At 35.8% G+C, this 27648-nt stretch overlaps 2 protein-coding genes across 3 annotated transcripts; both read left to right on the top strand.

The window, feature by feature from the left end:
- The first annotated feature begins 1062 nt into the window (after window positions 1–1062).
- LOC110684413 (nuclear pore complex protein NUP107-like) lies at window positions 1063–16499 on the top strand. The gene is made up of 24 exons (XM_021860869.1): window positions 1063–1294; window positions 2224–2552; window positions 2644–2713; window positions 3295–3410; window positions 3937–3968; window positions 4082–4207; window positions 4766–4924; window positions 6028–6120; window positions 6192–6359; window positions 6503–6601; window positions 7566–7801; window positions 7881–7938; window positions 9290–9378; window positions 9914–10045; window positions 10356–10478; window positions 10572–10670; window positions 10759–10947; window positions 11835–12009; window positions 12369–12525; window positions 12693–12895; window positions 13836–13977; window positions 15179–15339; window positions 15457–15573; window positions 16200–16499. The coding sequence occupies exons 1-24, from the start codon at window positions 1215–1217 to the stop codon at window positions 16287–16289; spliced, it is 3243 nt and encodes a 1080-aa protein (XP_021716561.1). The 5' UTR covers window positions 1063–1214; the 3' UTR covers window positions 16290–16499.
- Window positions 16500–18112: 1613 nt separating this feature from the next.
- Window positions 18113–27105, top strand: LOC110684414 (chromatin modification-related protein eaf-1-like). Of its 2 annotated transcripts, none has more exons than XM_021860870.1 (13): window positions 18113–18498; window positions 19378–19447; window positions 19534–19598; window positions 19698–19781; window positions 20485–20565; window positions 21116–21277; window positions 21361–21459; window positions 21559–21760; window positions 21861–22854; window positions 23980–24185; window positions 24264–24406; window positions 25121–25159; window positions 25248–27105. In XM_021860870.1, exons 1-13 carry the CDS (start codon window positions 18361–18363, stop codon window positions 26820–26822), a joined length of 3858 nt encoding a protein of 1285 aa, XP_021716562.1. In that variant the 5' UTR covers window positions 18113–18360; the 3' UTR covers window positions 26823–27105. The 2 variants fall into 2 exon arrangements, with proteins under 2 accessions (XP_021716562.1, XP_021716564.1); XM_021860872.1 differs by having other exon boundaries at window positions 18115–18498; window positions 21559–21742.
- The last annotated feature ends 543 nt before the right edge of the window (window positions 27106–27648 follow it).

The raw sequence follows: 27648 nt of genomic DNA on the forward strand, positions 1-27648 counted from the left end.
GCTTATTTAGTACATGTTCTGTCACAATTTATGCAAGAGCCGCGTTCTGAGCACTGGGAAGCGGCCATGCGTGTGGTTCGATATTTGAAGGGTACCCCAGGTCAAGGAATTTTGTTGAGTGCAACTAGTGACCTAACCTTGCAGGGTTGGTGTGATTCGAATTGGGCGACATGTCCTCTCACTCGTCGTTCTTTGACAGGATGGCTTGTTTTTCTTGGTCATTCTCCTATTTCTTGGAAATCCAAGAAGCAACCTACAGTGGCTACTTCTTTGTCTGAGGCCGAGTATAGATCCATGTGTTCCGCTACGTTAGAGTTGAAGTGGTTAAAGGCTTTATTATTGAGTATGGGGATTGAACATCCTCAGACAATCAAGTTGTTTTGTGATAGTCAATCGGCTCTTCATATTGCTAAAAATCCAGTGTTTCATGAACGCACTAAGCACATTGAGGTTGATTGTCATTTTGTCCGTGATGCAATCAATGAAGGGCTAATATCTCCATCCTATGTGCCTACTTCTTTTCAGTTAGCAGATATTTTCACCAAGGGACTTGGGAAATCACAGTTTGATTTTCTCTTTTCCAAGTTGGGCATCTTTGATCCGAGTGCTCCAACTTGAGGGGGGGTATTGAGGAAAATAGGATATATTTTCCAAAGATCCTAGGATATATTGGATAGCATATTTTTAGTAGTTAACAATATCTTGTGATACTTTTCTAAATCTATCTTGATTGGGATTGTGTTAGCTTGTATTATATATAGTGGTTTTATGAAAAATAATACCCAAGATTTCTGTTTCATTAATTCTACATGTTTAATAATTTCCTATACATAAAATACAATATCGACATCCATGAGCTATTACTAATGGCTTAAAGATTAAAATTTATTTGTAATCTTGCTCACTTAAACTTGAGGTTCCGATCTAAAAGCACGGTGTTTTTTTTTTCTCTACAATTAAAATGAAATTACTCGTGTAAAAATACGTAAGTACTTGTAATTATAAAAAAATTTTAAAGGGAAAAAAAAAATAATTGCCGTGTTTGTTTAACTTTCAATTTCTAAAACGTGCTAAAGTAATCAAAATCGTTAAACCATAAACCCATCAAAATTCCAATTGCAATAGTCTCTTTTTCGCGCTTAAACCCCAATTTCTAGGGTTTTGTTTCAGTGTCGAAAAATCTGTAAATTTATCAATCCACAATCAATTAGCTCATGAACGTCGATATGGACACTTCTCCGAACTACTTTGATCCCCATGACCTCAGCATCAGGGAGCAATTTCGTAGATACGGGTATTCTTCTGTTCAATTTATTTTCTGTATTTGTTTTTTTTAGAGTTAAAATTGCTTCTCATTGTCGAATTTTACATTGATTTTTTGCATTTTCGGCTTTACATTTAGTGATTATATGTGAATTATTAATTTAGTAATTGTTGGACCATAAAGTTTGCTTCTTTTAGATTTTCAAGCAAGTTATAGTGACATTTATTTTACCGGGTTTTTGATTTTACATTTAGTATGTATTAGCAGTCTAGCTATAGTGAGGTTTTGTTGGATTGAGTTGGGATGATTTCAATTGGGAAATTGGACTATTTTCAGTGGTTAGTGGTTTTGGTTGATAGCCCAAATTGATGAATTGGAGATTAATTAGGTTAGCAGAAGAATTTGGTGAGAGAAGAAGCAGTGAAGTGTGAAGTTGTAGCGTAGGTGTTTTCGCTGTTAAGTGAAGTGGAATGAGAGAGGAGGAAAGGGAAAGATAAATTTAAAGGAAGGTGAATAAATAAAAAATGGGTAGCATTATCGATGTAGACCTCTTTGGGAACTTTATATCTTTAGATTGTAGTTTAAGAATTTTGGTTTAACTCCCATATGTTTGCACACCCTTCTCAGAATCTGAGGCACCTTGGAAAAAATGGATAGGGGAGTGGTGGGAATTGGGGGGTTGGGTGTGGGAAATAGGATGATCGAAAGTGTGTTGAGGGACAATCCTTGGACTACAGAGGTGCTCAATCTTTGCGAGGCTAAAGTGAAGTCCTTCGATATCCTTTCCTCATCCCTCTTCACTCCCTCTCTGTCTTTCTGTGGATGTGTTAGTTCAAGTCCTAGATTTATGAGTTGGAACTTGGAAGGAGTTAAGTTTATAACCAGACGAATTTTTCTTCTGTTATGGGTAATTGGTTATATTGACTGCAATAGTTACACTAAATTGGATTTAAGTGCAGGAAGAGGCCAAGCACTTCTCCGCTTCAAGATAGTCCTGCTTCCAAACTTGGTGAAGGTAGAATGTCTAATACTGCATTGTACCTTGAAGATATCAAACACGAGGTTGAGAGCTTGGGTTATCGAGAAGGGACACCTTCCAGGACACATTCAGCCTACAAAAGAAGATCCCCTGATAGTCAAATAATACCAGAGTTTTGTGGTGCCGTTGATTCTTCTCATCGGGCAGGGAGTCATTCATTAAAAGCATGCAAGATTGAGGAGGATATGCAGGATTCCGGCGAATCAACATTTTCTTTATTTGCATCTCTTCTAGATTCTGCCGGCCAAGGTTCAATATAGAACCCTCTTGAAGATATTCAGTTGTGACTGTACTTCTAGCTGAATTAGTTGTGTAACTTATGAAAATTTGTCTGTGGCAGGGCTTATATCTATTCCCGATCTAATTCTTCAGTTTGAAAAATCTTGCCGCGATGTTTCTGAATCTATAAGGTACTTTTGTTTTATGATTTTCACATACATCATGTACAGGCTGTTGCTTAATTTTACAATGTACTTTAGTAACTTAATCATTACCACGTATACCAATCCTTTTTACTGTGTTGATTTGGTATGAAAGTTTGTCATTGTAAAACTATCTGTTTTCTTTCGGTTACATCTTTGTACATTACAGATTCTTGTTATCATATCACTATTGTATAGCATGTGCACTGTTTATGGGAAGGTAGTATGAGTAGTTGACACGTTTCCATATATTCAATTTTAAATATCTCTAATTATCAATAAGTAAAAATTATAAAGGTTAATAGTTTGAAAAAACACGTTGAGAGAAATCTAACAAGATCCCACATGACTGTTGTTATGAAATTAAAGTAATCGATTAATTTAGGTATTTAGTTTGATTTGTACGAAACATAGACAACAATGTATAAAACATAAAGTTGAGAAATAAAACTGGAAAAGATGAACACACTGATATATGTGGTTTGATCACCATGACCTCCTCCCCTCCCTTTCCCTCTCATACACTTTTGTGCGTTCCTGTTTTGATAGTTCTCTCAAATTTTCTCTAGGTATGGCTCTAGTGAGAGGCATCGAATTGTAGAAGATAGATTAATGCGACAAAAGGCTCAGTTATTGCTTGATGAAGCTGCTTCCTGGTCACTTCTTTGGTATATCTATGGAAAAGGTAATTAACTTTCTAGTTTTTCAATGTTGTTGTGCCAAATCGGAACTTATCAAGCCTTTATTTGCAATCCTGGATCACAAGTCCTCTAACACACCTATTTTTCCTCATGCATCCCATATGCTCAGTTTTTTTTCGCTTGAAAATGAAGTTGTTATTTCGATATCACCTGTGAAAAGTGATGCTTGTTTAAGTCTTGAATGTTTTTTAGAAATTTGAAGCCAATACAAACCTCCAGAATCTTTCTTGCCCTGCCTATTTAGGGATGTCCTTCATTGTTTTGGAATGTGTTTGTGAACTGGCAAAATAATAATAATAAAAAAAAAAAAAACTGCAAAGAATAGAAATCTGCAAAGTTTTTCTTTTTTTTTTAGCATTGTTTCCTTTTGCCTGAGTGCTCATTTTTAGTGTAATGCACAATTTACTTGTTGGAACTGTGTAGAATTTTTGGCTAGTTATCGATTCGATCAGGCCACTTTTGCAGATGTTTTGATTCTAAACCGTTAAAAAATTTCTCTAATATTCACAGGAAGCGAGGAGGTTCCTGAAGATCTTTTTTTGGTAATCTTTTCTTCTATTTTAACGTTCGAGGTTTGGTGTGCCTATTTTATGTTTATTGAGATCATTAAGTATGGAGGATATGTTAACACACTGACATGTTCTACATTTATCAGTCCCCAACCACTTTGCATCTGGAAGCTTGTCAGTTTGTTGTGTCGGATCTCACAGCCCAATTGTGCCTTCGAATTGTTCTGTGGCTTGAAGATCTAGCGTCCAAAGCCCTTGAATTGGAAAGCAAGGTGATTTTAAATGTTCCTCTGCTTTATTTCATAATTGATTGCCATTTCTATTGACTGATACTGTGGATAATTTCAATGGACTATTGTACGTGTTCTCTGTGAACTAGTGTGCTTTATTTGTTAGTTATCTAAATAAAAGACTTTGTCTTTCTATTAGAAATGTCGAGTTCGGTGACAACTAGAGAACATCAAATTCTGCCTGTTTCATGAAATTTTGCTTCTCATCCCGGTATAGAATTTTTGGGGAAGCATCAAATTGTGTTGATTGATTGCTTTTCAGCATCACTGATGTTACTTTAACTTTTCTATGAATCTAAAGTACTCATGGTGGGCATTCAACACACTAATCCTTACTCGAATCATTGATATTTACCCAGATTCCTCAAATGGTACTTTTTGATAGATCTCTTGTGTCCAGGCAGCATTGACTATTAGACTTGCTGTGTGTAATATATGCTTGTTGTATTGATTGATTATCAATTGACGAGAGTTGCAAACCTCGCATGCTCTTCTTAGCTAGGCACTTTTATTTGTGACAGAAACTCTCTGGTTTTGCAGGTGCGTGGATCTCATGTTGGTACATATCTCCCTAGCTCTGGCATTTGGCATAATACTCAACGATATCTTAAAAAGAACGAAAAAAATCTGAAGACAGTTAAGCACTTGGATTTTGATGCTCCAACACGAGAAAATGCACAGCCATTGCCTGATGATAGAGTATGTTTCTGAAATCTTCTATCTTGATTTCAAAATTTCAAAATTTCATGATCTTATTTGGTCTGTGTGTCTGTGTGTGTGTGTGTGTGTGTATGTAATTCAAAGCACATAGTTTGGTTCTCAATTATTCTTGTGCTATGCCTTACCACCTCCTCTTTGATTTACTTCTCGATGTCTTTTTTGTTTATGCTAAATTACTACCTCTGTTTCCATTTGATCTTAACATGAACTATTTGTACTAATAATAAGAAATGGTGAGTTTGTAAGGAAAAGGTGGTTAAAGATAGAGCATGTATCGTGTGTGTGTGCGTGTGCGTGAAGTGGGCTGCATATATTCTAGGTGTTTGGGCTGCATGAAGTGGATCGGGTTTACCGGGTTTTGGTGTAGTTGTGGAGATTTGTGTTGTGCGAAGGCTGGAGGGTATTCAAATCTGTTGTGTGATGTTATTTTGCAGCATCATCGTTGTTGCTCATTTTCTTCTTCAAATGTACCCTCCCTTTTACTTATTAGTTTTATTAATATATATAATTGAAAGCCTTTTTTTTTCTTCTCTTTCTTTCTTTGTACGAGTAATTCTCCTTGAGTTTCCTTTCTCACTCTCCTTTTTTTTTTTATGATTGAATCTTTTCAAATTTTCGTTGATTAATTTGATAAATAGACCTTTTTTTTTTCAAATTTTCGGCAGTTGATCTTTCTTGTTTGATGGATAGATTGGCCAATTGGGCATATTGATTGTTGTATTATTATGAATCTAAACTAGCTATATGATTGATTTGATTAAACTTAATCAAAATCAATAAAATCCAAAGTCTAACTGAATTAGATTTTATTATTTATATTTTTTCGAGAAATCATATTAAAAAGAAAAGCATAACAGGTATAATCGGTCTAAAACCGGACCGGAATATATTTATCCATTCCCCAATCCCAGAAGTTCTGGGATTTCAATTCCAGTCCATTCCGATTCCAGTTTTGGTACGGTTTGGTTTTGGACTAGCGTACACTCCTTCCTCTATATATGCATAGTTGTTTCAGATTTTTTATTGTACTTATCTCAGCTGTCTGTACATCGTAATAAAAATAACTAGTTTATTTTGAACAGAAACAAGATGAATCTCTTTTAGAAGATGTTTGGCTTCTGCTACGCGCCGGAAGATTGGAAGAAGCATGTGACCTCTGCAGATCTGCTGGACAGGTATGCATTTAATTTTAAAAAGACCCTCTCTCTTTGATCGAACCGTTTTCTGAATTAAGTTTCATACACAGCCATGGAGGGCTGCAAGTTTATGTCCATTTGGAGGATCCGACCTAGTTCCATCTGTTGAAGCACTATCAAAAAATGGTAAAAACAGAATGCTACAAGCAATTGAGCTGGAAAGTGGAATTGGTCGTCAATGGCGCCTTTGGAAATGGGCTTGTTACTCTGCCTCAGAGGTATGAGAATAGTATATCATTTGGTTGGTTTGATTATTGTTTGGTATAACGTTTTCTGTTAATTTTTAGGCGTAGAAGTCCAATGTTCTTCATATCTATTGGTGGTATTGATTCTTTTTTTCTATATTTTGTTCATATTCAAGAGAATCGCTGAGCAGGGCGGTGGAAAGTATGAAGCAGCAGTATATGCAGCTCAATGTAGCAACTTAAAGCGAATGTTTCCGATATGCATGGACTGGGAGGTAAATACATCTGTAGTTACCTTTTTGTTTAAAAAATAGTTTGCTTGTTCATCGCGTTTCCCTTGATCATCCAAGCATGGCTTGAAATGCTGCAGACATTGTCAGAGCTAGAGCCAACTTTTGTTGTTGGTTGGCCTGGTGACTGTGGACTCACTCTAGGTTGTGCTTTTCTAGTGGTAGGATGTGGGTTGATAGTGGTTGTGTTTTTTGTGTTGTCACCGTAGTGGCTCAAGCCTGGGGTGATTGTTGAGGGTTTTGTTTTATTGAAGGGGGTGGGGGTGGATAGTTTCTCCCTGGAAATAGAATTTGGTACCCTTGAAGGGGTGTGGGGTTTAATTTAGGTAGATCAGGATTAGGGATGTAGGGCCATGTGAGTATGAATATTTTATATGGCATTCTATTTTTCTCAAATCTGAAAATTACCTGTTTGCTGCAATCACAAAAATAACCTGCCACTTTTGGATTTATAACATTCTAGGTGCATTAAAGATTAATAAGAATATTATTATTGCTGTAATACAATTTTTCACAGAAATGATTATATCTCTTGGGTCAATGTGATTTCAATGGAATTTTCTCTACGAGTTATTAATAACAAATATCAGTTGACATATCCTGCTAGAAAATTCAGGGATCTTCATTTCAACTGTGATGTGACCACCTCATGTTATTCTTACTACCATCTTTAATCTTTTTTATTTTTTTTATAAAAATTTTCCTGTTCAATGTGGGGCTGTGGGAATAGAGGAGGTTAGAGTTCCGACTTCCGGTTGAATCTGTGAAGCAGAATAGTAGTGATAAAACCTTTTCCCAGTCGTTTGGCTTGTGGAAGAGGTGTAGTTCGCTGTAGCCTTTAAGGCTCATTGTTTATATACTACTGATAATATATTTCTTTTCATACATCTAATTGCCTTTTTTTCTTTTTCTCCCTTAAACTGTAGTCTGATGCTTGCTATTTTTCTAGTCAGCATGTTGGGCAATGGCCAAGTCATGGCTTGATGTCCAGATGGACATGGAATTGGTCCGTTTGCAGCCTGGAAGAATGGAACTCTTAAAAAATTGTGAAGAGGCTAACGGTGCAAGTCCTGGTCAAAGAGTTAGCGGTTCTGGATCTTCTGGAAGGCCAGAGAACTGGCCTCTACAAATTCTGAACCAGCAACCACGCCATCTTTCTTCTCTTATTCAAAAACTTCATTCCAGGTATCACAGAAAGTTATTGCTGTATCTCTTTTCTATATTTCTGCTTTCAGAAATTTATCTTGTTCCCTATGTGATGCAGTGACATGGTACATGAAGCTGTTACTCGTGGATGCAAGGAGCAGCATCGCCAGATTGAGGCAAGCATTTCATTAGAACATTTTGATGTCCTTTTGGTTGGATAAAGCTAAATAATTGTACCCATTTTATAATGCTTTTAGTTTTTATATGATTTGTCATAGGTAAGGCCCTGTAATTTATATCTCTGGACTCTTAGACCTTTTTTTTTACAGTGGATTTATTGCTTTGCTGATGTCTCTGCGTAAAATGTTCGCTTAATCATTATAGCAATTGGTTAAGTTATTATTGCCAGCCATCGGCAAATCGCTGTATGTAGTCTGGTAAATCCTAGCTTAGAAGAAGGGAAGTCTGCTTTTCCTAATGAAAGATAAAACTGATTGTGTGTGGTTTTGTGGATGCTTTCTCGTTTTTTCCATGTTTTGAAACGAGGATGTGTACCTTTTATTACCCCCAACTCATAAAGTCCCTAGAGAAGGAAAGAAGAAAAGAAATCAATTATTTTGCACTGTTGGTATTCTTATCTTCACTATAGTTTTGGGTGTAAAGGAGCTTGGAATAAAATGTGATCAAATTTTTTCTCTGTAGAGTCACATTTAAATATCTCATCTCCTCTAATACATGATATGTTATTTTTGCTGGCTGGATTAAATCTTAGAGTGTTTTTACTGCTTGGTTCTCAACCAACATCTAATCATCTTCAGACAAAAGAAGAGGATCATTTTCAAGCTCTAGTAATTTAATCATTCCTTGTTTTGTCCTACTTTTTGTTATTAACTACTTGGTGTCAAACTTACCTCACCCACCATCCCCCCCCCCCCCCCCCCCAAAAAAAAAAAAAAAAAAAACCTCTTAAATAGATCTTAGAAAGTTAGTACAAAAAGATGATAATAACATGGTACAATACTACAATCTGAAGTTGACTCTTGTTGATCAAACCAAATAAATAAAGTACATCTGAACACAATACTGTGATGGAGGCCTGGAGGGAGTGCGCAATACTTCGTAGAAGCAAAATACCATTATTTGTAATGGTGATTAGTTGACCTATTTCAATGTGTAGCTGAATAGCTATGGGAATTCAAAGGAAGAAGGAAAAGTGTATTTGCATAGTGATGGGAATGTGGGGGCAAATAGGAAAGTAAATAGAATATTATAATTAAGTTACATATTGCAATCAGAAAGTTGCTGCAGTGAGGGTAAGGACTGTATGCTCTGTGAACTGTCAGCTGTAAGAAATTGGTTTTTGCCTTCTGTTGGTGCCTTTCTGAGTTTCTGTACCATACTTTTTTATTTTCCTCTATTGTTGCTTTAAGTTGAATATTGCCTCTTTTTACTATCGCAATTATCTTTGCCTCGTCGCAATTATCTCTGCCTTAAATTTGAAGTGTTTTTCTCCTTCCTGAAAAACAGATGAATCTTATGTCTGGAGATATACCACACCTACTGGACCTTGTATGGTCCTGGATATCACCTTCAGATGATGATCAAAATTCCTTCAGGTAAAAGAAGTGTCGTTTATAGCTGTATGCAGATTTTTATTATGATTTTGATTCTATTTTGATTAGCTTGAATTCCCAATTTCCCCTGTGTTGTGGAGTAATGAGAAGAGTTTTAAAAAGTAAATCGCTGTCATTACAAGGATAATAGTCATAGTATTATAGTATTGGCATAGACAATATTGTGTCATTCACGGGCCAATTAAAGGAACTTTCTGTCCCAAGATTTTAGTTTTACATTTCAGTGCATTGGCAAAATTGTTAAAAAGTAAGGAATTAAGGCTTCGATTGTTGTTGTTATCGGCAAAATTATCAAAATTTTAAAGTCCTTGGATAAATTTTTTAATTATGCTTGGCCTGTTTGTGGGGCCTAAATGCTTGTATTGCTTGTTAATCTACATATAGGATTATGGATTTCCTCATGCTAATTTAGCATACAAATTGCTTCTCAAATAATGTATTACTTTCTTATTTCACTGATAACAAACATAAATTTGGTTTGGAATTTTTTTGTGTGGCTTGAATTGATGTACTTCAGGCCTCATGGAGATCCACATATGATTCGTTTTGGAGCTCATCTAGTATTGGTGCTTAGATTTTTGCTTGGAGATGAAGTGAAGGATGTGTTCAAGGAGAAAATAATGAACGTTGGTGATCTCATTCTTCACATGTAAGTGCAAATTTATTTGGCATTCCTATCATCTATTCATGATTTTTAATAGACAATTCAAATCACAAAACTATCTTTTTTTGAACAAAGTTACTTCCCATGTGAACCAAACAAGCACTAAGGAAAAAATAAATTATGTCAGCGTGTAGTATGCCATTTAACTTTTCTGTCAACACTTACAATTAAAAGCTGTATTCCAAATTAATCCATTAAATTGTCAATCCCACACAAAGGACACCCGTTCTCCTTTGTTTAGAGCTGTTTTTTTTTTTTTTTAGAGCAGTACCCCTTAATTGTAATTACTCTGCAGCTATGCAATGTACCTATTTTCGCAACAACATGAGGAACTAGTTGGAATATATGCTTCATACCTTGCACGCCATCGTTGCATTGACCTCTTTGTGCACATGATGGAGCTACGACTGAATGCTAGGTAATTTTCCTGTTCATCTTTTGAATATTATCCTCTTTTGTTCTGTCAAACATCTACATATTATTGTTTTTTCTGACATAACTTTGTTATTAGTGTACATGTTAAATACAAATTATTTGTATCTGCTATGGAGTATCTGCCATTTTCTCCTGGAGATGAATTAAAAGGCAGCTTTGAGGAGATCATCGAGAGGTAACTGCTTTTCATTCTTCTGTAGCCTGGAAGCTTTTCTGTCTTACAAGTATCCAACTTATCAATCTACTAAAATATGTTTCAACAGTGTATTGTCAAGATCTCGGGAAATCAAAGTTAGCAAGTATGATAACTCTGCAGATGTTGCAGAACAGCATCGGCTACAATCACTTGATAAAGCTATGACAATACAATGGCTTTGTTTCACTCCTCCATCTACAGTTGATGATGTTGAAATTGTTGGTGCCAGGCTTCTTCTACGAGCACTTATGCATAGGTATTTTACGCAATTAGTTTTAGCATACTATAAAATGTGATCTCTTTTTGTATTTAATGAACTACATGATATTTATTTGCTGTATCTCTCCTCCTTTTATGTGGTGGTGGTGGTGGAGTTGAAAACTTTCTTGCTATACAATGCTTGGGTCCTTGTGCAGTGTATAATTATTCTTGTACCCAAGCCAAACTTGAATATTACCATTGAGGAAATGCTTTCGTTGGTTTTTTTGGGTTAGATTGTATTTTTAAAATCAAGATCTTTGCAACTAATTTAAAAAATGAATCAACATTATATTATACAAAATCTAGGAAATTCCCTCAAAATAAAAATAAAAAAAATCTAGGAAAGTTTTCAAAGCTTTTCATTTTAAAGAACTGAACAAGATTATTTTTCTACTTAGTTTATAAGTTATGAGGGAACATTGAAGTCTGCTATGTTTCCCTTGCAGCTATTAGCAATTTAGTATTATGTACACTATAGTTATTAGTATTGTATACATGATATAGATCTGAGTAGATAGAGACGCCAATGCTACTTTAGGGTTGGGATATCTTGTAGCTTAGGTATGATAGTCTGCCATTGAGAGGCATGTTTAAAGCTGATACAAGCCATCCAATTTTTCTCCAAGAAGGGAACTGACTGGCTATACAGTTTTCTCTGAACTCTGAATATGATTTCTCTGAGATGAATTCATTTGAATCTCAACTATTATTGTGCTCTAATTGTAAATTTGTAACAAGCTGTGTTTGTTTGTTTTGCTAATCAACTTTCATTACTTCAATATGAAAATCTAAAAGGACTAAAACAATAAACTGTTGATTGAGATCTTCTTTTCCTTGTTGTTTCTTTGGTGCTGGCTTGTTGAAGAAATTTTCTTTCTACAGTAATATACTCTTCAGAGAATTTGCTTTGATGTCCATGTGGAGGGTACCAGCAATGCCCATAGGTGCTCATAAACTGCTTAGTTTTCTTGCCGAACCCCTGAAGCAACCCACGGAAAATCTTCTAGCTTTTGAAGATCATGATGTATCCGACTATCTGAAGGAGTTCAGAGACTGGGTATGCATTATTGAAATATTGTCCAGTTTTCTTACTTGTTTCGGCCATATATAAATAAATGAAACCTTTTCTTTTTTCGTAACTTTCTCTATTTTTTAATATTATTCTCTGTATCTTTTAATAACTCTACTAACTAATGGTCCCCACAAAACCCCTTACTCTCTTCTTTCTCCTCAAACTTATACCCCACTATCTATTTATTTTTAATAAATTTAACTAACCTTCCTAAAACTCCGTGAAATTCAAAACGTTTCATTTATTTAAACACGGAAGGAGTATGTTTGTTCTTTTTTTAACCTCCTAGTATGTCATATTTAGATCGCAATTCTCTGTTAGTGACAAAGTTTATCCTGAATCAGAGTGAGTACTACTCCTGTGATGCAACATATCGCAACTGGTTACAATATGAACTGGAGAATGCAGAGGTTCCTCCCAGTGAGCTATCTGTGGAAGAAAAACAGAAAGTGATTTCAGCAGCAAAAGAAGCACTTGGCTCTTCGCTGTTACTCCTACTGAGTGAGTTTTTTTTTTTTTTATTTTTTTTTTATTTTTTATAAAATAAGAAATTGAGGTTGTAGTTCAGTGGAAGGACACCCCTCTAGAAGCATAGGAAATTACCATTATCTCTTTTGCAACTTGCTCTAACTTAACATGCTGTATACTTTATTTTTGTCCTGCCACAGGAAATGAAAATCCATGGTTGATTCCCGGCAAAGATCAAATTTATGACACAACAGAACCTGCAGTCCTTGAATTGCAAGCCACAGCGATATTATGTTTGCCTTCTGGTGAATGCATGTGTCCAGATGCCACCCTATGCGCCACATTAATGAGTGCCCTCTACTCTTCGGTGACAGAGGAAGTTGTATCAAATCGACAATTGATGGTAAACCCTTTTAAGGAAATGTTGGCAAAAAATATTATTCCAAAGTTTAACCTTTTTGCACAGAAATTTATCCCATGATGAGAATTTACATCTAATGCTCCATGCTTTTTAGGTTATATAGAAGAAAGCAACCCCATAATCACTCATAAAACACTTTGATTACACCTGGTATTGGTTGATTTCATGTATAGGTTTGTTGAATGAATTATTTTGAACTAACATTAGATAAAATTAAAGTGTTTGGGGTGGAATTTACTTTATGTGAGATTATCTTATACACATACAGGCTACAAGAAAAATTGAGAAGAGCTGGTGCAAATGTTGTTGAGATTATTTTCTACACACCACTCATACTTTAATATAATGTCCAATTTTTTATGATTCATTTTTTTGTGAATGAGAAAGCCTTGAAACATTTCTGTTTATGGTGATCAGAGGGTCATTTGCAAACATTTTTAAATCTCTACGTTTATCATCCAATTCATTGGCTGGTCCTTTTTTTTTTTTCCTGAAATTATGTTGTATTCCCTCTGTATTTTTGTGGGTCACACTTTCCATTTTCATTGGTTTTTTCAAACCCCGTATGCAATACTTTTCTACTTTTTCTTACACAAAACCCCTCTTGTTTCACTTTCTTTCCTACATTTTCTTACTCATATACCAAAAATAAACCCAGAGAGTTGGGATCTGGTGTTGTGACTTGTAAGCAACCTTTTGTCTAAGAAACAATGATGGCTGCTTAAGAAATGTTAAATCTAGAACGCTAGCATTAACTTTTAATTAGTATTTTTCTTCTCCATATGCAAGATTTTACTTACATGTCTATTGATTATGATTACAGTATCTTTCTGAAGCTTTTCTGATTGTGAAGAATTCTAAACAGAATTATACATATTGTATTTTGCACTTGTCTAATATTCTGAATATTTTATGTTTTCAGGTCGATGTTAAGGTTTCGCCTAAGAATAATTTCTGTGTTGAGGTTATCCTCCGCTGCTTAGCAGTGGTAGGTGATGGATTAGGGCCTCATGAACTGAATGATGGTGGTATCCTTGCCAGTGTAATGGCAGCGGGGTTTAAAGGTAAAAATTCTTTAACATCAAGACTTTGATATGGCCATATGAGTTTTGGCTTATTTTAACGATTATGCACTTTTTTTGTCCAGTGATTCTAAAAAGTTTGGTAAGTGATTTGAACAATTGAAGTTTACTGTAGGACTGTAGGTGCATATTCTGCTAATGTTGAATTACTTTAAATAATTGCTAAATCATGCAAGTCAGTTTTGCTTTGTGTATTTTATAAAGCTTGCATTTCATGTAGTGCCAAGTAAATTGATTGTGGGTGTGGTAATCTTCTAATGGGGAATTCAAGAAAAATTACATTTTAAAATTCTCTGTCATGCTATTGTATCTGGGAAGCCTAAGCTACTTGAATTAGTTACTGTTCTAAGCAATTCTTTGTACTTTCCTCTTGCAGAGTGTAAATTGAAAATGTTCAATTGTTGGATAATGATTTTAGGCAGTCTAGATTTCACATTTATCTTTTAGGACATAGAGTGTAAATTGAAAATGTTCAATCCTGCATACATCACTGGTACTATATTAGGTGGGTGATGGCAAATCTTTATATCTGTCTACTTTTGGAAGCTTTCCTAACAATATGCACTTAACTTCTTTTTTTATATGACGACAAATAATATAGTTCCGAAGTGAAAAGGCTGGGTTAATCATTTGGGAGTTCACTACTATAATTATTTAACAGTGAATAGAGTTAAAACTTGGAGATACCTCAATTAATCACCTAATTTAGTGGGGTACTGTCAGAAGTAGCTTGTTTAAAATTTGATGCTGATCTTTAATCGAATATAATCGCGGGACTGTAGTAGTGGAGCAATATTGTCATATATTTTAGAGTGCCTTGTACTGGGTTGCATAATTAGTGTTTGTCTTTGTAGAAAGTGTAACAGTTCTATTGCATGCTTTCTGTGCTGGTTTTAATGGGTATAACTCGTATAAGGAGAGGAGATGTTGTGTGTAATGCCTTGTTAATAAACGTTAGGTGCATTTGGTTAGCTGGAAATCCTTGCATACTCTCGGATATGTTTCTTCTAGCTCTATGTCTTAAAAAATTGAGTGACTTTTTGCGGTCGAGGACAACAATACTTTTTTCTGTCTACACTTTAAGTAAAAGTAATATCGTTAATCATCAGAAAGGGGCTTTATTATATGAACCAAGGGATAAAAATATGCTGGTTATTGATAAAGTGGATATTATATAATGCAGGTGAACTTTCTCGATTTCAAGCTGGTGTCACAATGGAGATTTCACGATTGGATGCTTGGTATTCTAATGCTGAAGGATCCTTGATATACCCAGCTGCATACATTGTGCGTGGTCTCTGTCGTAGGTGTTGTCTTCCAGAATTAATTCTACGCTGCATGCAGGTAAGTGTGTCATGGTACTGGTAGCCATTCAAATTTTCTGTCATTTGCATTTGAATGGCTAAATGTGCCTATTGTTTGCATTCAGTAGATCCTGAACTCCACTTGTAATGTTTGCAGGTGTCTGTTTCATTAGTGGAGTTGTTTGAGGTTCCTGACAGGCATGACGAGTTGATTGAGCTTGTTGCTTGCCCAGAATCAGAATATCTTCATTTATTTAGTCAACAGCAACTGCAGGTACCCTAATTACCCTAAAAAAATAACTTCTTAGATTATAAAGCTTACCTTTGTATGTTAGTACTTGCTGATTTTAGTTTATTGGTTATGAGTTTATGACATTCATCTTGGTAGAAGATAATGGAGATCATTACTACATTTCTACAGCCATCATAAATATACTGGCTTCAGCTTATTAGTGATAGTTTTCTTTGGTGCAACCAGTCCTAAGGTTGCTGCATTACCGTGTGAGCATCTTTTGAGTGGTTTCAAGTCCCATTTTAATTCAGAGATTGACAGTAGTACCCAGATCAAGCACATACTTTTTTTTTGTTTTTGTTTTAATTTATGATCAAGCACATACCTACAGTCTTCTCAATTATGAATGTATGTTTCTCATGAATGTTCCTATAAGGGCTTTTGTTTCTGGGCAGAGAGGAACCATTTTGGCAGTCAATTTTTTATACTCTGACTGTCAGCTCAACTGGTTAAAGCTTGTGGATTGCTGTCCTTGAAACCTTGGTTCAAAGTGTGTCCGCGTAGATTATTTTGCTTGCTCTGTATAGTATATAAGTATGTGTTAAATTTTTAGTATCATATATTCATGTTTAGGCGCTGCTGACTGAAGTCATCTTTATTTGGTACAGGAATTTTTGTTGTTTGAGAGGGAGTATTCAGTATGCTTGATGGAGCTCCAGGAGGAAAGCTCTAGGAATACCAATGAAGAATTGTACTGATTCAATTTTGCTATAATTTTTTTAGGAAATATTGATGTTTTGTATAACACCTTTTCCTTGATGATATTAATTCATTTGTGATTTTATGAAAATATTATCTATCTGTCTATTTATAACCTGTAAATATGGAAATGAAAGTGTACAATCCGAAACCCTAAGTGAAAGAGCAAAAAGGCTTTAATTTAAGTATGAGAGTAGAAATTCTCCCAAGCAACTTTTGAGAAAAAAATTTTTACTTTGCAATTCTCCCAAGCAACTTTTGAGAAAAAAAATTTACTTGCAAGTGTTTGTAAGAAATTCGTTCTTGCTTTTTTTTGAAAAAAATTGTTGTACTTTGATTATCACGCTTGAGTGCTTGACAATATGCAATTCTAATCAATAATGTATTGCAAGTTTATATTGTGTAAATCCCAAGATTTCTTGAAATTGAGAGGGAAGCTTAAGCCACTTTAATTATCACTTATTCTCATAATACTGGCACATAAGGGTAGTATTGTGGTCGCCCATACTGTTTTATTATGCACCTTAGGGATGAGTTGATAATTTTTGTTAGTATAACTAACTGCTACAGATCCTACGATACATATAAGAACTTTTAAAGAGCATAGAAAGTATTATGCTGTTTATGCCAATGACACAATTTAAAGATTTTGTTTGATAAAGACACTTGACTAGACTCCATAATACGAATAAAAACGAATTACATGAAAATTAAATGACATTTAAAAAAATTATTATCTTTATGCAAAATAATAATAATAATAATAATAATAATAATAATAATAATAAAAAATTGAAATATGCTTTAAAACAAGACCATTCTACATTTTAATATATACTTGTATAATGTGGATAGATATAATACAACTTATTTCTAGATAGGATGGTAACAAGTATATATGACCTTTCAAGACCTTGGTTAAGGTAAAACAACTCAATTGCTAATTGATTAAAACACTTATCAATTAATTTGCAAGGATTACAAAAAGAACACTGATATCATTATCATACTTAAAGTGTTTTTCCCTATATATTATCCCCAAACGGCCAAATCATTTATTGTTTACTCATCTAGACTAGTAGAATATAAAAGTGCAACTTTTCCATCTAAAATATACGAGATTACTTCATTTTTTTTAATATGAAGAACCTCCTTAATTTTTTTTATAGGTGAACTTAATTCATCTAAATTACTTTTAGATAAACAAATATAAACTAATTTGTAGTATTAGAAAATAAATTACATGCTTGTTAAAATTTATTACTGTTACACACGTAAAGGGAAAGATTATATTTCTTCATACACAAAAAGGGGGATAGGAAATAGATATGCAAAGGGCAAAGTGTTGGTTGTTGGTAAGATGTGCCTGATAGGCCGATGAGATCCTTGGCGTTGTTGAAAGAATGACTTTTAAGTTTGCAGTAAGCTTGAGCAGATGCTATGGGTATGGGATGAAACAAGTGATCGTGAAGTGAGATTGCAAAGACATTTCAGATGAAATCTTACTATTAAGCTCTCATTTTGATTTTATTCATTGCCTATCATGTTGCTAGGTTAGCGCATTTCGGTATCAAACAAGTTTGTGAAGTCAATTTTCGTGTAAGATTTTTCCTTATGTTTCCATTGTTCTAAAAGTTTCTTTGACTTTAAATCATAAATAAAACTTCACTAATCCTTCTCAAAAAAAAAAAATGAAAAGTCGTTGATCAAGTCAATAACTAGATTATACTCTCACCTAAAAAAAAACACTAATTTATACTGTATTTTTATACAACAATTTTATTTTAAAATTTTTTTGGGTTTCCCCTCTAGACTCTACTAGAGTCCAAATAAATCGAAGTTTTTATTTTTATCGAACTCTTGTTCTCAAATTTTGCTCCCTCTCTTCCTCGCTTCGTCACTTCATCTCAGAAGCTCTCTCTTTCTCTCTCCAAATCTCTGAATTCTTCCCTCAAAATCCTAAATAAAATCCTCATCCCTCGAAAACCCAGATGTTTAAAGTTCAATCAATTTTGAAAACCCCAATTTTCGATTGATTTTGATAATCAAAGAATCATTCTTTTTTAAAAAATGGGGGTTTCGTTCAAAATCTCTAAGAGAGGAACCAAGTTTAAGCCGAAGCCTGTGATATCAGAGTCAACTCTCGCCATTGATGACGGTCAACAATCACTCGAAACTTCTAGAATCCCCTCCAAAAACGATTCTGATGTAAGTTCCTTTTCCTTTTCTTTAATTATTCACTATTTTCCCAATTTCCCATAATTTTAATTAATCATTAGTTGCAGAAATTTTGCTTTAATTTGGTTTTTATGGGTTAAATTCGGGGTTATATGTGAATTTGGTTTTTAGTAGCGGGTTAATTTCCTTCGATTTTTTATTTTTTTTAGTTTTATTGGTAAAGGTTGAGCCTTTTTTTTTGGGTTTGGGGGGGGGGGGGTGAATTTGGGTTCTTGTTTAATCATTGAATTTTTGTTAATGCTCTTTATATTATATGTATATGTTGTCGATTTGTGGTCACGCTATCGAGTGTAGGATCTAATTTGCCAAGGGGGTTTGAGGTTATTTTATAGGAATCCGCTTGAATATTTCTTGGTATTTATATAATTGTTGAGAACAAGTATCTTATTATGGTAATAGGGATCAAATGCTAAGGATAACAAGATTAGAGTGGGAAAATTTAAAATGTAACTTAGTAGATATGAGAGTAGCCTATTAATTGGGAAATGGGAAATCCCTAAACAAAGTGGTGGCCGATTAAAGTGGGACAGATGTAGTAGATTTATGTCTGTCTTTCTCTCTGATGGAGCTATGGAAGTTGTATGTGGTTGCCGTACTCAATATATAATCGTAAGGATTTATATACACAGTAGTCCTATCACCAGTAACATTTCTTGGATTTGCACTTTTGCTGGGAGTAATTTAATGCGTCGAAACTAAGTTTTTAATTATCTACTCCAATAAAGTTGTGTGTAGATGAAGACTTTAGCCATTTGCATGATTGCTTATTCTCTCTACATTATGTTTTTAAGTGTGGATTGCATCATACAATAAAGTATACTTCAAAAAACTTAATTTTGAATGAAACAGCGGAAAGATGAAGATGCGGTTGGTCTCTCAGGCTCATCTCTGTCATCGGAAAGGCATCATATTTCTGCTGGTAAGAGCCAAATTGTATAATTGCATGATACTTATTATGCTTGATGTCATAGTTTCTGAGCATCTTGTCTTCTTTTTTTTTTTTAGAAGGTGAAGTTTCTTTCATTCTGAATCTCTACCCTGATGGATATTCAGTTGGGAAGCCCTCAGAGGTTTGTTAATTCATCACTCTAGCTGTATAATTTTTTATAACGATGAATTAGCTCTTGCTCCATCTGAAGCAGTTGCTAAATACTATAATAAATTTTCAGAATGATAGCGGGCTTCATGCTGGCTTTCAAGAAGGTTCAAAGATATTACATCCCTATGACCGGAACTCAGAAGTTCTATTCACAGTATGTTGACTCTTTTATTGATTAGCTTATAAGCATTTTGCAATAAAGAAGCATGGAGACATTACAATACAAATACCTAATTTGGTATTTAGTACTTCCTCCGTTCCAAATTAGATGACACAGGTTGACTTTGTGTACTATTCACAGGACTTGCTTTGACTTTGTTTTGTGATTTCGTGATGAGAAAAAAAATAGTCATGTGGGGTTTTGGTAGATTCGTCTCAACATCTAGTTTTTAAAAATCAGATTTTTATAATTTTTGCTAATATGCAATCAAGGATACATGCATTATAAAGTATGCATTGACAAACGTGCTTAAATGAATCGTGTTATCTAATACGAAACGGAGGAAGTATATCTATTTTTCCTAGAATAGCAAAAGGGTTTTCTTTAAGTCGTTCACTTTGACATTTTACATCTCATATATGGTGTACACATAGGTATGTTTTAATTGTTACATAACGGCACTACTATATTCAATCTAGATAAAACAATATCAAATTTCAGCTCTTGACTAGTATGGCTTTTGGAGGGTAAAGGGTTTATATATAAGTTGTGGAGCTGTGGATTTATCTTCTATTAGTGTCCTGTTGATTTTTCTGCTTTTATTCTTTAACTTCCATTCTAAATTAGTCATGGTATGAGAACTGATTTTTTTTTTTATTCTCTTTTGGGTTTTGTCGAATCTTAATCTTATGTGTAGGCTATCGAGTCCGGTCGATTGCCTGGAAGTATTTTGGAGGATATACCATGCAAGTTTAGCGAAGGTGCACTCACATGTGAGGTGAGTGATATGAGACTTGAAATGCAACTTCTTTTTGTAATGTTATGTTAAGCTTATGCAGCCTACCTTCTGCTATTAGCATAGATATTGAGGTTTGCATGAACATTAAGCATATATATTAGAAAATTTGATGAGACGTATCACCTACACATTTTAGAATTACATAGCACTGTCCTTGATTTCACTCTTTGCATATTTTGGTTTGTTGTTTTTTGAGAGATAATTTTCTCCTTTTCAAAGGGATCATTTCCTTGATTTACCTGTCAATATACGTAGATAAGTTTTGTTTGTTGACCCCTTGGAACTTGTGATATGAATTCACAAAGCCAAGCAGGGTTTTTAGTTTTCTTGACGATGATGTCTGCATTGGTGATTAAGCTTATGTACCTTAGTTCTGCTTTGTATTTCTTGGAAATGATTTGGATATCTCCGTACAAGCATTGTTATCATACTGATGATTAGATCTTGCACCCATCATAGACATGGCTGTGTACAATCTTACCATCAATGTTTTTATAAAGTATCAATTTCTGGTCACAACTATTTGCAGGTTCGCGATTACCGAAAAGGCATGTCTGATTCCAAATCCAATGTTCCATCAAGTAATGGACCTGCAACTATTAATAAGGTGCGCTTAAAGATGTCCTTGGAGAATGTTGTGAAAGATATTCCGTTAATGGCTGATGATTCTTGGACTTATGGGGATCTGATGGTAAGTTATTTGCTATAAAAATCTTCACTAGGAAGATATCTTTTTGCCCTTGTGTGTGTTTGACCTTTCGTCACATGACATAGGAAGTAGAATCGCGAATACTAAAAGCGCTGCAACCAAAGTTGTGTCTTGATCCAGTGCCTAAGTTGGACAGGCTTTGCAAAAATCCAGTTTCCTTGAAGGTATAAAGTTAAAATGGGTTCTTTTTGAACTATTAAAATTGATTGATGAATCTGTAACTGAGAAATCTGGTGAGATACCTTAACTTTATTTTATTTTAGCTTGACTTAGGTCTGAGGGGATCACGAAAGAGGCGAATGAGACAAATTCTCGAGGTTACTGTTACATCAAATAATCGACCACATGGAAAGAAAATTTGCGTAGATAGGGCACCTGAAAACTCAAGCTACCGCATTGGAGAGTTGGGGCCAACATCAGGTGATTTGATGTCCCAGCATATCCAAGGTAATGTTTCTGTTCAAGGTATTGGCTTTAATTACTTGTAGTTTAAGATCTTGAAACTCTGCATTATGCTAAATTTCTTGTGATTAATTTAACTTCTGACTTTTAACATTTCAAGCAGGGTTAGGGAATCAGAGAAATATGCATGATCCTGTTTCGAATGCAACAGGAGCCTCACCTGCTGGTCAAGATATGCCAATATCATATGCTGATATGAGCATATCTGTTATTGGAAAATTAGAAGGTCAAGAAGTGCAGTTGTCACAATATTCCAATCTTAGTAAGAGGGCAAGGGTTGGATCTGTTGGTCCTGATGGTGTTCAGAACCAACAAATTGGTTCTTATATGGATGGTCTTCAAGCACCAGATGTGCAATGGAGGAATCAATTTATGCAACAACAACCAAATGCAAGAGGAATCCAGTATCAAAATGCTGTCTTGCAAAGATATCCTCAGCTAGGTGGTGAGGGGATCAACAATCAGGATGGTGTGAAACTAGAGAAGGCAGATCCCAATGTAGTCAAAACTGATATGCAGATGATGGAAGCCGAAAATGGTCACATAGACCCGAGACTTCAACAAAGGTTTCAGCAACATCCGCTCTTGAGGTCAACTATTCAACAGGCAAGCTGGCATAATCTCAGCCAGCAAGTTGAGAAAGATTTTAAAAAGGAAGAACAATTTCCAAAGAGGAAATCGATTCAGAGTCCGCGTTTTTCTGCTGGTGCTGTACCTCAGTCACCATTAACTGCCAAACATTCTGAGATTTCTTGTAATTCAATGGGGACACCATATGGGGCAGTTCCTTCAGCTGCTACCCTCGGACAATTGCAAAGAGAAAAATCAGCTGTGACATCAATTCCAGCAGGTCGTAGTACGTCAATAACATCAAGTGCCAATGATTCCATGCAATCCCAACACCAGGCACAACTTGCTGCAAAGAGAAGATCAAATTCCCTTCCTAAGACCCCAGTAATAAGTGGAGTTGGTTCTCCTGTCAGTGTCAATAATATGGGAGGTCCAATGAATGCATCTAGCCCGTCTGTTAGCACCCCACAACTAGGTGACCAAAACATGCTTGAAAAATTTGCGAAGATTGAGGTGGTAGCTATGAGGTATGAGTCCTACTTAAATTATTTATATACTCCCTTCATTTTCTGTTAATTTTGTCACTTCCCTTTTTTGGATCTTTTTAAAATTTTACTCACTTGCAACTTTTCATTTTTTAAAATAGGACCCACCACATTTACTCTTACAACTTTTTTTTTTTGTTTTTTTTTTGTTTGTTGTCACTTTCACACTTTTCTTGTATCTTTCTCCTAACTTTAAATACAATTCTTGGTTTCCATTAAAAGAGAAGTGTGTAAATTTAAAAATAGAATAAGAACAGTGGGTTTGTTTGTTTATTTTTATACACTAAATTGTTTATAGAGTGGACTTGCGAGCTTTGTACTCCGTGGTATTTAGAATCTACCTGTCGGATGAAGTCACGACTTAAAACAGATTTTTTTTTATAGGTAGTGGTTACGGATAGCTGAGGCCATCATCTTTTTGATTCCTTGCAAGTCCTTTTAGCTTCAGTTTTACTGGTCATATTCAAGGTTGCCATGCTCAAAGTTGTGTGTGGAAAGTTAGCATGCCATTGCCTCGTATGGCATCTTCTGAGACACTGTGTTTTTTTGTTTTTTTTTTTAAATAAGAACAGTGGGTTTGTTTGTCTCAAGTTTACTCGAGGTTATTTGCTATTCAGTGATCAATGGTCTTTGGGGAATGTGCTTTTTGCCTCATTTGTTTTTTATGTGCGAGTATATAAGTCCACCTCTCCTCATAGATAAATTTATCTCGTGTTTTGTGCTTTGGTGTGTACTTTATGCCCAGTGTTTCCTGCACAATTGGAGGTGGGCTATTGTTGAAATCAGGTGTATGAGACGAAGTGTGAGGAAAGAGAGAATGAGAAAGCTTTAGAATAAGCAAGGTATAAGTTTGAGAATATTATATAATACAAAGCAAACAACTTAGTTCCTTCCTACGACAATACTTAATAAACAATGGACCATATAATTAGTTAAGAATAGCGAGCTTTGCTCTGGAATCATCACTGGAATCATCTATTCCCTAATTGCTTTGTATATTCTGTGCACTGCTGTCTTGTAAGGAAGCTTGTTAAATTCATTGGATCTGAGAAAACTGGTGCTCTGGCTTTTCCATCCTTTTTTGTGGCTTATGTAGAGTTATCGCAGGCACCAACTGAATCGTAAAAAGAATAAAGTTGATGAATACCCTAGGAGGTCTCGACCATCTTCCTCTCAGGAACTCCAGCTCTGTCTCTCTAATGCTTCCAACTATGAATACTCAAAGGATGAAATTTCAACAAGCTTGTCAAAGTCACTGGTTGGCGGGAGCATGAATGCATGCAAGATAAGGATTGTTACTGTACAGCCACAAGGTTTGCTTTATACTAACACATGCCTGTTATTTACACTGTTATCTTACTTATGTGACCTTAGCATTATTATTCTTGCAGGGAATATGCTTTCTGTCCCAGTAAGGACAAGACTAATCATGTCCGAGAAGCCAAATGATGGCACTGCAGCAATGCATTATGGAGACTTGGAAGTTGCGGATTGTCTCAATGCAGAAGATTACCTGCCTGCACTACCTAATACTGTGAGTTACTAACTTACTGCCCCCTCAGTTCCAGTTTAGTGTCCTGACGTATTATGGCACATAGTTTTAGAAGTGAAGTTAGTGTTTGGTCATCAAATGTTACTATAATTAAAATGAGTAAATGTGATGGGAGATGGAGTATTTTTGTATTCATTGAGAGAGCGTAGGACCCTAACTTTTGGTAGGGGAAAGAAAGGTAATAAAATCTAACTAAGTTATTGCCCAATTATAGAAATGGGCAAACTAAAGAAGCTGGGACAAAGTGAGTATAATGTTAGAGCTGACCCTCCCCAGCCCCCAACCAAAAGAATAAAGAAGCAAAAATTAACTTTCAACAATTCTGTACCTGCTGACTTTGATCAATGGATACAAAGATTTAATGCACACTAAGGCTACTGGGGTTTTTAAAAGTGAAGTAATATATGGAAAAAAAAAAAGAAAAAAAAAAAAGATGTATGCCTCAATTAGCTTCACTGAATTTGCCTTACCAAGACCAGAAAAAGATGTTTAGCACTTAGATGCGCCTTTTTATACACTGTTTCCAATGCAAGTCTCTATGTGCTCAAACTATTGTCTCTGGACTCAGTTATTAGGTTTTGTGGGTTACTACACTCTCAATTCTGAAAGGCTCTTAAGCTCTTCTGCATTGAGATATACTTCTGTTAACACCTGACATTTCAAATGTAATACTAAGGTTTTTTGAAATTTTGACAGCATTTGGCGGATTTACTTGCAGTGCAGTTTTGTGCTTTGGTAAGTGGCTCTTGAAATATTGTATTTTAAGAAATATTAGCTGCTTCATTTGTTTTTTTAAATAATCTGAGATGAATTGTTTGTACAGATGAATCGTGAGGGCTACTTCACAGATGATCAAGTCCAACTTCGACCACCTCGTAATACAATTCCTTCGAACAGTCAACCTAATGTACCTGCAGTCACTCCTAATAATTCGGTGGCTGATATGCAGCAGTATCCAGAATCAGGTTCTGGGCAGCAAACAGCAATGGAAACCAAGCCAAACATTTCCTACTCGTCTCTAAATTCAACCCCAAATACCCTGCCTAATTCTGGGATGCTCCCTCCTGGAAATTCACAAGCCTTGCAGTTGTCTCAGGCACATTCATCAGGGGTCACAATGCCTCCTAGACCACAACAGATTGACCCGCAGCAGCCACTTCAGCAGCAACAACAGCCACTTCAGCAACAACAGCCACTTCAGCAGCAACAGCAGCCACAGCAATTGCCGCTTCAGAATCAACCATCTTTGATGTCACAACCGCAATCTCAGTTCCAGCGGTCTCCCCTCATGTTACCAACCAATACAATGCCGCAATTGAATGCATTTGGGCAGGGTGCGAATATGCCATTGGGTAATCACATAGGTAATAAGCCTTCTCCTCTTCAACTTCTGCAGCAGCAGCAGCCGCAGTCTCAGTCCCAATCCCAGGCCCAAACCCAGATGCAACGCAGGATGGTGATGGGGCTTGGGCCTGCTATGGGTATGGGGAACATTGGCAACATGGGCCTTGGGGGGTTGGGTAATGTCATGGGGATTGGTGGAGCTAGAGGAATGAGCGCATCTGGAATTTCTGCTCCAGTGGGTCCTATTTCAGGGATTGGGGGCAACATGGGTCAGAACCCATTGAACATGAGCCAGGCAAATGCGATAAGCCAGCACCTTCGTGCTGGCACTTTCACCCCTCAGCAAGCTCATGCTGCCTTCCTTGCTCAACGTTTGAAGATAATGCAAAGCAGAAACATGATGGGAGGAACTCAATCTGGTATGACTGGTATGCCAGGTGGGACCCGGCAAGTTCAGCCAGGTCCTGCTGGGATCTCTATGCTGAACCAATCTTTGAATAGAGGAAACATCAGCCAAATGCAGCGGACTACAATGAACCAGATGGGCATGGCCAAATTAATGCCAGGAATGAATGCTCCTATGACTCAGCAGCAGCAGCAGCACTTGCAGTTCCAGCATATGCAGCAGCAGCAACAACAACAACAGTTGCAGCAGCAACAACAGCAGTTGCAGCAGCCACAACAACAGTTGCAGCAGCCACAACAACAGCAGCCACAAGTGCAGCAGCAGATGCCACAGCAAGAGGCCACCTCCCCTCTCCAGGCTGTGGTTTCTCCCCAGCAGGTGGGTTCACCTTCAACACTTGCTATCCCCCAGCAAATGAATCAACAGGTTTCCCAACAGCAGGCCAGCCCACAGCAAATGGGGCAACGGACTCCAATGAGCCCACCATTGAGTTCTGGGCCCATGCATCCGATGAGTACTGGTAACCCAGAGGCATGCCCTGCGAGCCCAGCATTAAGCTCTCAAACTTTAGGCTCTGTTGGGAGCATCACAAATTCTTCTATGGACTTGCAAGGAGTGAGCAAGAGTAACTCTGTTACAAATACGTAGTTGAAGCATTTTAATTGATGCTTCACTTGATTAATGTTGTCTATCTTGAGTAATGTTAGTATGACTTAACCTAGAGCTCCTATGAGTATCCAGCATCTTTAGCACAGATGCCTGGTAGGGAATCTGTATAAAGCAATTTTCACTTTTTCATTGTTTTTTGGTTAATTGTAAATCATTTGTTCAGTGATAGTTCATCTAGTGCCTGCAGTCAGTTTAAAATAATTTTTCAATAGAGGCAGAATTAGTTTGTTACAAGGGAAAGAAGAATAGATCCATTCTAATCCTTTCCTTCTTTTTTTTTTTTTATTTTTTTTTATTTTTATTATTTTTTTTTTCTTTCTGGCCTTCATTTTCCCATGTCATATCCAAGTAAGGAAAATGTATCTCTTACCTCAACTCCCATTCATTCTACATTTTCTCTTTTGAACTAAAGGTGTTAAAAACTCACCCGACTCAAAAACTGACTTGATCTAAATTTTACTTGGATGGGTAGATGGGTATGATGATTTAGCAATTAGCATGACTCAACTTCAAATTATACCAGACACGACTTAATTAAACCCAATCACTTGAATCGACTCTTCTAATTCAAACACACAAAATGTTGAAGTTTGTTCAGCATCTATGTTAGGCTACATTGATATTATGATTTTACAATTTAAAATTTTTTGGATCTTTTAAACTTTTGAAATTCCTTCCTTTCTCTTGGAATCATCTCATTTTGTAATGGTTGTTAGTAGGACTTTTCACTAATACAATTTAAATCACCTAAATGTTCAAAACTTCTTATTTCATGCGATTAGATCATACATTTTAATTCACCCAA

The sequence above is a fragment of the Chenopodium quinoa genome, unplaced genomic scaffold (genome assembly GCF_001683475.1).
Source record: "Chenopodium quinoa cultivar QQ74 unplaced genomic scaffold, ASM168347v1, whole genome shotgun sequence".
NCBI lineage: Eukaryota > Viridiplantae > Streptophyta > Magnoliopsida > Caryophyllales > Amaranthaceae > Chenopodium > Chenopodium quinoa.

Coding starts and splice junctions, on each gene's coding strand:
- LOC110684414 (XM_021860870.1), top strand. CDS start 18,361: ATGGGGGTTTCGTTCAAAATCTCTAAGAGAGGAACCAAGTTTAAGCCG. Junction 21,460..21,558: donor AAAATCCAGTTTCCTTGAAG/GTATAAAGTTAA, acceptor ATTTTATTTTAG/CTTGACTTAGGTCTGAGGGG. Junction 22,855..23,979: donor ATTGAGGTGGTAGCTATGAG/GTATGAGTCCTA, acceptor GAGTTATCGCAG/GCACCAACTGAATCGTAAAA.
- LOC110684413 (XM_021860869.1), top strand. CDS start 1,215: ATGAACGTCGATATGGACACTTCTCCGAACTACTTTGATCCCCATGAC. Junction 6,360..6,502: donor CTTGTTACTCTGCCTCAGAG/GTATGAGAATAG, acceptor TTCATATTCAAG/AGAATCGCTGAGCAGGGCGG. Junction 10,671..10,758: donor TTTGAGGAGATCATCGAGAG/GTAACTGCTTTT, acceptor ATGTTTCAACAG/TGTATTGTCAAGATCTCGGG.